This window comes from Salvelinus alpinus, chromosome 1, assembly GCF_045679555.1.
Source record: "Salvelinus alpinus chromosome 1, SLU_Salpinus.1, whole genome shotgun sequence".
Classification (NCBI taxonomy): Eukaryota; Metazoa; Chordata; class Actinopteri; order Salmoniformes; family Salmonidae; genus Salvelinus; species Salvelinus alpinus.
The window spans coordinates 92526021-92538907 of NC_092086.1; the positions used below are offsets into that span (position 1 = coordinate 92526021).

A 12887-nucleotide genomic window follows, 5' to 3' on the forward strand; every position below is an offset into this window, starting at 1 on the left:
GACAGTCATCCAATATGCTGTAAAATAAATAAGGCCATGCTCATAAAAAATATATTCGTCCTCCCTCACCTTAAACGGCACCGACCGCCACCGCGTCACATATTGTTTCAGTTCTCCTTACATTCTAAAACTGATGTGTCACATCACAGAAGGCAGCAGCTGAAGAGCAGGGGTAGTGAGTGTTCTCACTTTATTTCTGACAATACTTCCTGTTTTTAACATTTGCTACTCAGATGCTCTGTACAAATAGGGACAGCACAATACCGTGGCTGCTTACCAGTCAGAGACATCTGTAGCTAACTTGTAAACCTTGTATTAGTGGACAGACTGAAGAAAACATCATCTATTGTAAAAACAGAGGTAGGGATATTCTCAGCACCTGTCCTGTGTTTTATACTATTTATGTTTTATGTGATCTGGCAAGAGAATCTGAGTATTTATTTATATTTCGAGCCTGATAAGCTATGTCATGGTAGCATAATACTTTGGGGTGGTTTCCTGGAACCAGATTAATGCTAGTCCTGGAATAAAATCTGTGGAAATACACAATTGAAAGTGCTAGTTGGTGTGGTTTGCTGCCATGTTGTGTTGAGATAATATGCACTGTTGTGTAGTGGTTGTCATGTTGGGAGAAGCCTTCATCAGAGTCTTCAGGTACAGGAAAGAGGATTGTGATTCCACAAAGGCTCAGGAACGTCCACCACACCCTGCTCCCAATATCATTCTGAACCAAGGTTCAATGTTAGGTAAGCATTTTGGATTTGTCTGAAATACTGCATGCCTCGCTGGATCAGTTGGCTATGCTGCATTTTAGAAGGCTCATATAAGATTAAGTGCATCCAGGCATGAGTACAATGTTTAATAATTTCATTCATTTTTGATTGAATACGTCAAATGTAAAAATGTGCTTCTGGTGTGTGGGCTGCACAGAAAACATGGAAGGCCTGGTGCAGTCTGGTCCTAGAGCGACAACCAGGCCCAGTGATGCCCTCACCATCCCCAATAGCCACAGTGACGACTATGGTGACCTGGAGCTCTATCGCTCCTGGTGCTGCACCACCTTCTGCAAAGACTACCCTGACCTGCAGCTCAGAGGAGACCATGTGGGAAACAGGAGTTCAATGAGCGTGCGGCTGGAGAGTGAGGTGTTCCAAGGGCCACTTCTTCAATCTCAGGACCTGGGAGAGCTGGAGTCCTTGGAACCCACAGGGCCTGTGGGGCCTGGGGTACGGGTGGAGTCCCAGATCCTGCAGGATGAGGGTAACCTGGTCATAGACAGCAGCATCATCACCCTGAACAGGGAACCTCTGTCCAACTCCATGCTGAACGGCTACCTGGAGAGTAAGCTGCTGGAGGTGTACAGACAGCATATGCAGGACAGCCTGGCGCGGGGCAGCTCTCCCCTGGTCCAGACCCCTCCCCAGGGCATGGTACCAGAACCAGTGAAGCAGCTCAGCCAGTATCTCTGTCAGGACCATGGCCTAGACTCCAGTACGGCCCAGAGCATTGTCATCCACTACCTCAGCACCTGCACTGTGGCCAGCTCCAACTTCAGCTCTCCCGACCTGCGCATCTCCAACCTACGCATCCCCAACCCTGAACTCAGGAAGAAGCCCACCTGACTGAAACCAGCAGTATTTCTACTTTGTCTGCCAACTCTAACGTACTTGACAATGCTAAAGCATTCCACTGAATCTATACTTGGTGGTCAGCTGTATTGCTTTCAAGAGGAAAATTCAATTGATAGTTGGGAAGGAGATCCCCTCATTTTGTTAAATTGTTGAAAATGCCACAATGTCCAAAATATTTACTACATAAATGCAACCAGTTGCTATATTGTCATGCTTGGGTGCCTGAGACAATGTCAAGCTTTCGAGTTTAAAGACAAAGAGTAGAAAAACAGGGAACTGTGAGCTGATCTTATAAAGAATCTTGTTTCTGAGAAATTATTCCTCACAGATACTGCTGATTTGAAATGATATTGTTTTAAACACAGACTTACAAAACGCCAAAGAAAAAAGCTATTTTCCTATCTTGGTTGTCAAAGCAGGAAAATATTGCCACCTGCTGTCATACATAAGCATTGCATGTTTACTGCAAGTGCCACATTGCACTTTGACAAGAAAGCATATTACACAACATCTGTGCCAGATAAACATATCATGCTGTGCCACATTTCTAATGCGTTTTAATCTTGAATGCGACTGACTGAATAAATAATCAATATTAATATGCTAAAGAACTGAGTTATTGCAGTCATGTCTTGTGGATAATAAACTGTATTGGCCATTGGAATGGGGGTTGCAATTGGCTATAATATACACCTACTGGTTTAGCCATGGTGGGTTGATATTTTGCCTGAGTGAGCCTCTTGATCTTAGTTTGTAAAATATCTATCTGGATCACTGGCATGACTTGTGGTTGGGTTAATTTCAGAATTCTCAGCAGGGATGTATGGCTGTCAGGGTTTATGTGAGTGTGACTATGTGATAGCATGTGTTAGGTATGCATGCATTTTTCTTTCCGTTGGGTGCATCTAATGTGGAAAACAGTATTGAACAGCATTAAGCACATGTTTAGTCTAGGGGTAGGCAATGATGGACAATCTGGATATTGCTAGTGATCATAGTGGCATGCTGCTTGGGAACTAGACTGAGAGGATTAACAGTAAACCAGTGTGTGTCAGGAGTGAGAGCCAATGCCACCACTTCACACCCTGTCGGGAGCCACTGGGTCATACAGCAGCCATGCCAAGGACTATTAGCATGGCACTGTTGGAGCAGCAGAGGAGAGGGTAATGGTTAGGGAGAGTGGTGGCCATGTTTGTGTGTGTATGTGTGGGTGTGTGAGTGTGTGTGTGTGTGTATGTGTGGGTGTGTGAGTGTGTGTGACTATTCCCATACCTCTGATCATTTTCCAGAAGAAAATATTGAGGTTTATTCCATTTATCACCATGAAGTGAAACCTATGGAGAGACTTGAATAAAGATACAAGAAATGGCCAGATCTTCAAAGAGTCAGTAACAGGCTTAGCAGGTACCGTATTAGGTAAAGATGTGTCATCATGCTGCCCAGCATAGCAAGGACTGAATTATTAACCATATCATAGTGGGACACAGGCTCATACAGTGTGCACACACCATAAATAGTTGATTATAGTTGTAATAGTTCATTTGACTATAGCTCAATAATTATGTACTACATTTATTTTCCTAATAATAAAGCATGGGGACTTCAGAAAGAAGTGATTAATTAGCACACATCCCACCATTTGTCATGATGTGATGTGGTTTTATAGTAACTGAGCTATTTTGTAACTAACTTTTAAAAAACGACCTGGACAATCAATTGTGTCTTTCATGTTTTGTTTTATAATTATTATTTCAATTTAGAATCGTTACTTTAATTGCAGGGTGACCCAGTTTCATATGGTCTCCCCCCATACTGTATCCATACAGGCTTGATGCAAGCATCACTAGTTTTCTATTGGTTAAAACACAATAGATTCGTTTCAGTTCCAACTCAAATGGGCTGGAAATGACGTCAGTTAAGGAGTTGAACATATTTCGGATAATAACGGTATTATAATTGGAGATATTATATTTAACAGAAATGTTCAATCGAAATATAATGCATCACGCTCAGCTGCCATTGCTTCTCTATAAAGGCGTCAGGTAATTATGTATTATTGCACCATTCCTTCTGTCTCTGGAACGAAGCATGTGATGCTGCGGTGTGCAAGGGAGGGAGGGGTTGCAAGACTTTCTCACTCAGAGAGAGACTCGCTTCTTTCTCTACACAGTGGTCGGCAGGTACTTTTGTGTGTGTGTGTGAGAGAGAGAGAGGGGGAGAGAGAGGGCGAGAGAGAGAGATGGGCGGGGGAGTCGTTTCTGTGAGCGCGTGGACTGCACCATCGCATTCCTTACCCAGGATACTGTCACCAGCCATGCCTTTACCCAGTAAGGTGCACCTATGCTATGTGTTCTCTTGTATACCGATACAACATTTCTGATTTTTAACACGATTTTCACGCTCGATCAAGTCCTCGTTTGAAGGATTTAAAGACATCGATGATGGCTCTGGTGATGGAACCTATAAGCAAATGGACACCCAAGCAAGTGCTGGATTGGATGAAAGGTAATGCTTATACAACATGTTTATTTTAATTTGCTTGACAGAGTACATTTGGAAACGACTAACATGGATATGTGCACATCTTTTCTATTTTCTCTAAATTAATGGTTCAATGGAGGTGTTTTGAGCTAAAACGGTGCTATTCTTTGCATTGAAACATTGAACGTGAGCCATTTTGTGTATCCAACCCTGATGGAAGCGCTATTTAGTGTAATTATCACCCTGGCCTGATAGGCTACGCATTTCTAGACCACCAACCAGATACTGAGGCCAACGCATTACGTGTAAAACAATCAGTTGACCTATATAATGTTCACATTTAGATTACCTCATACCATAAAGACAGGTGCTCTCTCTGTCTCTCTCTCTCTCACACACTCTCTCTTTCAAACACACACACACACACACACACACACACACACACACACACACACACACACACACACACACACACACACACACACAGGTTGAAGAAGTGTTGGCAACAATTGAGGTATTCGCAAAACTAGAACCATGGACAGCAAACCTATTTCATCTGATAATGTGTTGACCTAGACAATGATTCACATTACTACATTGATACTGAAATTCAGCATTGTGGATATGGATAGGGAACATATTGCAGGTTGCAAGGTAATTGAACTGTACAGCAGCTTTTGCAACACAGTAGTCAATTTGATCTTTTAGATATGCTGTTATACTGAATTCAAAATGGTTGGCGTTATGCTGTTCAGTATGTTTTAAAGATGCCTTATGTTCAAGAGTATTAGTCAAATTCTCCACTATCTGCCATAACATTAAGATTTTTATGAGAGAAAACATACTTACCTATAGTTGTTTTTATTATTGTGTTGGCCAACAGTACAGCTGAGGTGAAATAACACTTAGGTAAGACCAAATGGATGACAAAACGATTGTTGCGCTATATTACCTGCCATAAACAAATTGTGGGCACCGTTACTTTAGTAGTGGCAGACTTCTGTCATTCTGAAGGCGAGACGCTGACTGACAACAAATTCTTTATTTTCATCCTTCATTTAGAAATAAATGAGGATGAGGAGCTGAATGCTTATCTAAATGGTTAAATAATGTTCCAAAGAAAGACCTATTAACATCCGAGCACAAGTTTGATTTATTAACGTTCTCTCACCAGGGCTCAGGGATTTATTTTAGGTCTACTATCATCCAACTAACGTGATGTGTCAACACAGACATGGTTTATGTTTTCCCACGTACTGTACACAATAGTTTATGCCAGCCAAGTGTCAGTCCAGAAGTGCACAGCCGTGCTTGCCTCTGGCGCCACTGTCACAGATGTGTCTCCAGCCTTCGCACCAAGGGCAGGGCTCGCCTACGGCACAACTTCTGTGCAGCTGATACACAACACAACTAGGAACTTCAGTTCAGTCTCAAATCCTCCACACCAAACACCATGGGAAGTGCATAGACAAGTGACATCTATGTCACCTGTTGTCATATTAAAGTTGAGACAGAGGATGCTGATAGGACAGTTGAGAAATGTCTTTGTGCTGCCACAGCTGTAAAGAATATTCACACAGGATACTATTGGTATGCTATTTGCTACTTTGGCTCTCTTCTTCTTGAGGGGTTTTTGAGAGTTGGTCAGTGGACACAGTCGTAAAGTAAAAGGGGAACTCCACTCAATAGAGACTGTTGCTTCTCACCTGATTTTTATAAAGGAAAGATCATTAGGGCAATAGAGATCCTATAATTGTGAAAATGTAATTTTATGATTAGGGGTTTGCACTTGTTGTTACAAAGAACAAAATCTAAATATTAGACGTTACCTACACAAGTATGCACACACACCAATGCATCAATTGAGGCGTTCAAGACAAACTAGCACCATGGACAGCGAACCTGCCTTGGTAATGCTGCCTTACATTGATACTACGTTCCAACATTGTGGCTCGAGGTAGAGCAGTTGGCAAGCTAGTTGAACTGTACTGCATCTATTTCATAACAACTATTTGCTGTGTATGAGAGTAGGTTCAATACCCATGAGAGTAAGAGGGAGGGACTGACCAGTTTATGAGGGCATTGAGGGCTCAGGATTATTCCCTCGGGTAAAATGTAATTTAGAATGAATATTAGATACCTGTCTTATTTCATTTTATGATAGGTCTGAGGGCAATAATGAAGTACTGCTGATAATTCACTTCTTCAAGGGGGCTTACCTCTTGGTCACCCGGCAACTGTTGCCATGGAGCCTTGATAGCTAGAGGAAAGCAACATAATGGAAATCCCACAAGCAGCAAGCTCTCAAATGAAAGCAGCCATTCATGATCATTAGATGGATACATGAACGTGTGCGCACACACATGCACACACAAAGAAACACCACACACACACTTGCGCAATCATGCTTTCATAAATTTCACTCCCACGAACATAGGCCACGGGCCTGTCTCAAGGCCACGGACCTGTCTCAAGGCTACGGACCTGTCTGTGTGCTCAGAGAAACAGAGGACTAGGCAGCAGCACACAACACGGCAAGACAAGTGTTTGCCACATACAAATGGGGAACTTAGTTCAGATGATTCACCTGACTATGCAGACTATGCAGAGCCATCTAGATACAGCATATGTCTTTGAATGTACCATCCTTTGATCTACCTAGGCTAATTTGTCCCGTTGAATGCCTGTGTCCATGGATGTGTGTGTGCTGTGGTGTTGACATGGCCCAGCCAGTGTGTGTAATGTGGGTCAGCTCTGTGCTGTGGCTCGCTCCGCTCCGCGGCCGGAGATGACTCATCTCCCGGGAGCCATGGATGGATGCTGTGGTTGAAAGCCGAGACTCTGCTAGTCTGCTCTGCTACTATCTGGGCTCCTCTCTCTCTGTCGCTCTCTCTGTGCCGCCTGGCCCGCTGTACATGGCTCCAACACAGAATGCTGCAGAGGACTCTGTGTGTCTGTGTGGCTCTGCTGTGCTCTGATAAGGATGGCTTTAATACGATGTGGTGAGAGCAGTTGATTTCCTAGACCAGTCCCATTTCTCTCTGCTCCCGTTCTGCTCTGTTCTACACAAAGAGCAGGTCAACTGGTAGACTGGATCTGCTCAGTTCTCTGTAGTTGAAAGAAAAGTCTGTTCTCTCTGCTTAGAGGGTAAGAGCACACTCAGGACTTGGAACATGTTTATGGTTGGAAGCATGCTTCTGGTATTATGTAGGAACTAACACACAAAGTGACTGAAATGGAAAATACTTTTTTAGTAGCTCGGTAGGGGTTTGATATGCATATTTTTTATTACAGCAATTACTCTGAATCTGCCAGTCACACTGCATGTTATAAAGCTCTGTCATATTTATGCCTTTGAAAGGTATATAAACCAGCACAATCCACATCCTATACACCTAGCAAATGACTTGGATGTTGACTGTAAAGGGGACAAATACATACTATTAGAACAAAGGTGTGCTTAAGTTTCCCCCCTCATGCTCTCTTGTCTGTCCCCCATGCAGGCCTGGATGACTGTCTGCAGCAGTACATTAAGAACTTTGAGCGAGAGAAGATCAATGGGGAGCAGCTGCTCCACATCACTCATCAGGAGCTGGAGGAGCTGGGGGTCACCCGCATTGGACACCAGGAGCTCATCCTGGAGGCTGTGGACCTACTCTGTGCTCTGGTGAGTAGTCGTTCTAGACATAAAGAGTTGGAGTCAGGAAGGATGGTCAGGAGATAGGAATGTGGAGTTCGAGATCTGGTGCACAGACATGATGGAACAACTTTACTATCGATGACTTCCAGTGCAACCAAGCCAGTGCAGTCAAGGTGCTTGAACTGGAAGAACACAGTAGACATGCAGGAGATGTCCAGCTAGCCCAGTTGCCAGATCTGTTTGTGCACCATTTGACAGACAAGGCATGGCAAGGCGGCAGGGTAGCCTAGTGGTTAGAGCGTTGGACTAGTAATCGAAAGGTTGCAAGATCGAATCCCCGAGCTGACAAGGTACAAATCTGTCGTTCTGCCCCTGAACAAGGCAGTTAACCCACTGTTCCTAGGCCGTCATTGAAAATAAGAATTTGTTCTTAACTGACTTGCCTAGTTAAATAAATGTAAAATAAATAAAAAGGCATGACAGACAAGATTGAAGTTCAGTAAAAAGTGTCCTTTTATTATAAAAAACAACATGTGTTTCATCTACAGTCGTCATCAATGTTATTTGCTGAGTAGGGGAGGGTCAGGTACAGTGCTCAGTAAACAAGGCTAAAAAAGCTAAGGCGATGATTTGTGTCCGTTGGAGCTAAAGGCTAATTCAGATTCATTGGTGATATATCCTTGTACGGGCAGATAGAGGTGGAGCGGCAGGAGCCTGTGCTGTGTACATAAGTAAGGGTGGCATGAAGTGGGTGTCGTTAGCCTTGGTGTATGATGAGTCATACAGAGAGAGTCAGGCGTGGGCCTGGGAAGAGCCCTGTTAGAGCAAGCTAAGAGCTGTGTATTGATTTGACTGAATCAGAGAGGGGCCACACAGCACACGTCCTCGCTGTTGGGCTGGTAATGGATCCATAGGCCTAGAAAGCAGCAGCTGGGAGGGAGTGTGTGTGTGGGGCTGCCTGTGTGTGCGGCGTGCGTGGAGCTAGCTGAGGTTAGTGTATGATTCGCTGTGACAGAGCGGCCCGCAGCAGAGCATCATTAGAGGCTTGGGAAACGTGCCTGGACTGCCTGAAACCCTGTCTGGCCAACATCTCCACACCCACACACATGTAATCTGTGTCTGTTAGTTAGACGGTCCGGTGGGGGCTGCCTGTGTGTGTGTGTCAGAATTTGATTTGTGTGTGTGTGAATGTTGAGAAGACTGGATTGTTCACATAGGGGGCTATAATATAGGTGTGTGACTGTGTGAGTGTGTGTGTTTGAGTGCGTGAACGTGTGTGTGTGTGTGCATATGCGTTAACACAGTATAGTGTGTGTTCTGCATCTCATCTCCAGCATGGTGATGTGCTGTGATTCTCATTGGCTGCTGGGACATGTCCCCATTGATCCTGGCAGAGTGCATTAGAGCCGAACATTGCGTCACTGCTGAGAGGAGGCTGACATGAGTAATGACTGCACTGGGGGAGAGCTGCAGGTGGAGGGGCCGGGAGGGACAGGACACGCACACACCCACTCACTCACACACACACACACACAGCCTTATCACATGGCCCGTCCAAAATGGATGTCAACTGAATAGATGTCAGTCTCTCTGCTCTGCTTGCGAAAGACAAGCCTCTCAACAGATACATTTTAGGAACGAATCTCTCCTTCGTGGGTTGATTATGTGAGTGTGATGGATTGAAAGAATATACTGGCTTAGTGTCAGTGTGACTGCTGACTCACTTTGACATCAAACTGAGGGTTGCTTGTTGCTGGGAGTTAGATAATTGTTCATCAGTCGGCAGTGACCAGACAGACAGAGACAGAGCTCTGCTGCTGAGTTGTTGATGCAACTGGGGTTTTACTCCCATTACATTACAGCAATCAGAGGAAAGTGTCCTCTCCATGCAGTGAAGCCTCTCTCTGCCTGAATGGCTCACTGGAAGGAGATAGCAGGGAAATGGCTGAGCTGGTCAGGACTCACCACCACCTAGCAGCATAATAGTGTGTTTCCTCTACAGTGGGTCGACTGCCAAGACAAGGCCTTATTATAGTGCTGCTTAGCATATGTCTATGAATGTAAAGTATATTTAATTCTCACCCGCCTTTTGTCTTGTCATCCTCTGCATTGACGTATATAACCGACTAGTGATGGAGAAGCCCCCATAAAGGCTATCAGAAAGCAGCGCATTACTTTGATATTTTTAATGAAGCAAGAGGAAAATCAATAAGGGAAGAAGGAGCTATGGAAACACTGGGGTCGGTGTAATTAAGAGTGACAAAGCCAGGAGTCACCATGGCAACCGGGCTGGCTAAGCTACATAGTCGTGAGTTAGACAGGAAGGAGGCATTTCTCCATGGTGACAGCGATGACTGCTAACAAGACCCGCAGAATGAGAGACAGCTATTCACACACAGGCACACATCTCCAACAGACACACCATTGTGACGAGTTACGTACACACACAACCTACATTCCGGTTAGAGTGGAATATGGCATGATGCTCTGTACACTTTAACGAAAGTGTAGCAGATGAGTGGTCTTTATTGTGTCTCTGATGAGGCAATCATCCATTTATGTTTACTTGAATAACTTTATCAAAAAGATACAGCTCAGTCAACCTGGTTTGGTGGATAAATGAAGAGGTAAAGATGAGATTATATTACTGGAGGGACTTTGTCTCTATTTATCTCTGCCATTTAGATCTTATATCCACTATACATTTGCTATAGCACTGTTTTGTATGAGCTTTCAAATACAAGGACCCCACTGGACACAGACGTCAATTCAATGTATAATCCGCGTTGGTTCATTTCCTTGAAATGACGTGGAAACAGCGCTGATTCAACGTTGACTGGCACCACAATGTCCATGCAAGTTACTGTTATTTCTCCTTGTATCCACATTTTCTTGACGAATGACATCTTACCTTTAAAGTTAAACACTTCTGGGAGCGTACTGAACCATGAGGGTACTGTACTTTTTGTTCCAGAACTATGGACTGGAGACTGAGAACCTGCGTACCCTATCCCACAAGCTTAATGCTTCAGCAAAGAACCTACAAAACTTCATCACAGGGAGGCGTCGAGGCGGCCATTATGACGGCAGGGCCTCCCGCAGGCTGCCCAACGACTTCCTCACCTCTGTGGTGGACCTTATCGGAGCAGCCAAGAACCTGCTGGCCTGGCTGGACAGGTGGGTGTTACCTCGCATTTTCAACTCTACTAACGGTTTTGTCACAGAAATGTTGCGTTATATAGCGAATGTGCCCACTCTGGTCTTGGTACATGGGCTCTAGCCAACAGCTCGCAGATACAGTGCAGTTAGCCTACTACATGATGAGATTATTATGGATGAACTAGCAAGATTATTTGTATTTGTAGTAGTCAAATGACAAGAAAAGAAAGAAGGGATACCTGTCTATTCTTTTACGTCAGAGGGATTGAGAAAGAGGTCAAGTCATAGGGTGGTTCTGTGTGAGTGGGACCAGTCGGCTCAATAGACTGAATGAGGAGCGGATGTCGTCAACCTACTTTTCAAAGTGGTTGACAAAGTCGTCCGCGGAGAGGGAGGAGAGGGAGGAGGATTAAGCAGGGAGAAGAAGGTGGAAAAGAGTTTCTTAGGGTTAGAGTGATAGAAAGTGGCTTTAGCAGCAGATACAGGGGAAGAGAAGGTAGAGAGGAGGGAATGGAAGGATGATAGGTCCTCCAGAAGTTTTGTTTTGCTCAGCTGCCCGCAGCCCTGCTCTGTAAGCTCGCAATGAGTCACTCAGCCACAGAGCAGGAGGGGAGGGCCAAGCCGGCTGGGAGGAAAGGGGAGAGTGCGAGTCATAGGATGCGGAAAGGGAGGAGAGTAGGGTGGAAGAGGCAGAATCAGGAGAAGGATTTAGCAGACGGGAGCGATGATAGCATAGAAGATGAGAGAGAGCGAAGATTGTGACGGCGCATGACCATCTGTGTAGGAGCTGAGTGGTTAGGGTTGGAGGAAAGGGAGACAAGGAAACAAAGTAGTGATCAGAGACCTGGAGGGGGGTTGCAGTGAGATTAGTAGACAAACAGCCTCTAGTAAAGATGAGGTCAAGTGTATTGCAGGCCTTGTGAGTGGGAGGGAACTGGGAAAGGGTGAGGTCAAAAGAGGCAAGGAGTGGAAAGAAAGAGTTGGAAAGAAATGAATCGAAGGTAGACGTCAGAAGGTTGAAGTCACCCAGTACGAAGTGAGGTGAGCCATCATCTGGAAATGAGCTTATCAAGGTGTCAAGCTCATTAAGGAACTCTAAGGGCACCTGGTGGGCGATAGATGAAAACAATGTTAAGCTTGAGTGGACAAGTGACAGTGACAGCATGGAATTCAAATGAGATGGATAGGTGAGTGAGGGAAAAAATAGAACATCTCGACATAGGAGAAATGAGCAGCCCTGTGCCACCACCGCGACGACCAGATGCTCTCGGACTATGAGAGAACACGTAGTCAGATGAAGAGGGAGCTGCTGGAGTAGCAATGTTTTCTTGGGTTGAGCCATGTCTCCGTCAAATTCTAGGGACTGAATAGGCTGAGATTAACTCTGTGTTCTTGACCGCAGATCGGCAGTTACAAACGCTGCCAGAGACCAGTAATTCCACATTGGTTGTGCATGCAAGGTACACTGAATTAGAAGGGTTGCAGCCAAGAGGTGGGGAGCGCCTGTAAAGCCTCCAAGGAAAGGAGCGAACTGGGATAGAAAACACACACACATAGTTGGCAAAGCTACAAAAGAGCAAAATGAGATCTGTAAATACTAGGTCAAACAATCAAGTGCGAGAGTGTTGTGGAGCCTTCCTCTCTATCTTTCCTCGAAAATCTCGGCAGAACCATCTTTGTTTCGGCAACAGTCTTTGTTTCAGGGATAGGCTATGTCGGCGATGGACTTTGTCGGTGCCGCTGAGAAAACAGGGGACACTGAAGTACTAACAATAATTGCTTTGCGGAGGTGTAGAGCACCCCACCCGGTACTAATTGCTGATTGCCGAGGAGAAACCACTCCCCCTCCAATACAGCCACTGATTATGAAAACCACAACAGTCCCAAATTTCCCTGCCCCTTAATCCTGGTTGTGTTAAAAATCATCTGCAAATTATGAGCAGTCATCAGTTCACGCACCAAGTAGGCTACTGGGA

General features: G+C 44.9%; 2 protein-coding genes across 4 annotated transcripts in view; both read left to right on the forward strand.

Annotated features, from left to right (window-relative positions):
• Positions 1–135: 135 nt before the first annotated feature.
• LOC139534639 (TLR adapter interacting with SLC15A4 on the lysosome-like) lies at positions 136–2230 on the forward strand. Of its 2 annotated transcripts, XM_071333945.1 has the most exons (3): positions 136–360; positions 615–746; positions 931–2230. In XM_071333945.1, the coding sequence occupies exons 2-3, from the start codon at positions 623–625 to the stop codon at positions 1620–1622; spliced, it is 816 nt and encodes a 271-aa protein (XP_071190046.1). In that variant the 5' UTR covers positions 136–360; positions 615–622; the 3' UTR covers positions 1623–2230. The 2 variants fall into 2 exon arrangements, with proteins under 2 accessions (XP_071190046.1, XP_071190038.1); XM_071333937.1 differs by having other exon boundaries at positions 136–746.
• A 1489-nt stretch (positions 2231–3719) lies between these two features.
• LOC139534665 (connector enhancer of kinase suppressor of ras 2-like) overlaps positions 3720–12887 on the forward strand; it is a 78769-nt gene continuing 69601 nt past the window's right edge. Inside the window, exons 1-3 of one of the 2 annotated variants that reach the window (XM_071333984.1) lie at positions 3720–4136; positions 7616–7779; positions 10727–10929. In XM_071333984.1, the coding sequence (XP_071190085.1) occupies positions 4070–4136; positions 7616–7779; positions 10727–10929 (434 nt within the window). In that variant the 5' untranslated portion in view covers positions 3720–4069. The remainder of the gene's footprint in view (positions 4137–7615; positions 7780–10726; positions 10930–12887) is intronic. The other variant, XM_071333991.1, reaches the window with a different exon arrangement.

Coding starts and splice junctions, on each gene's coding strand:
- LOC139534639 (XM_071333937.1), top strand. CDS start 599: ATGCACTGTTGTGTAGTGGTTGTCATGTTGGGAGAAGCCTTCATCAGA. Junction 747..930: donor GAACCAAGGTTCAATGTTAG/GTAAGCATTTTG, acceptor TGGGCTGCACAG/AAAACATGGAAGGCCTGGTG.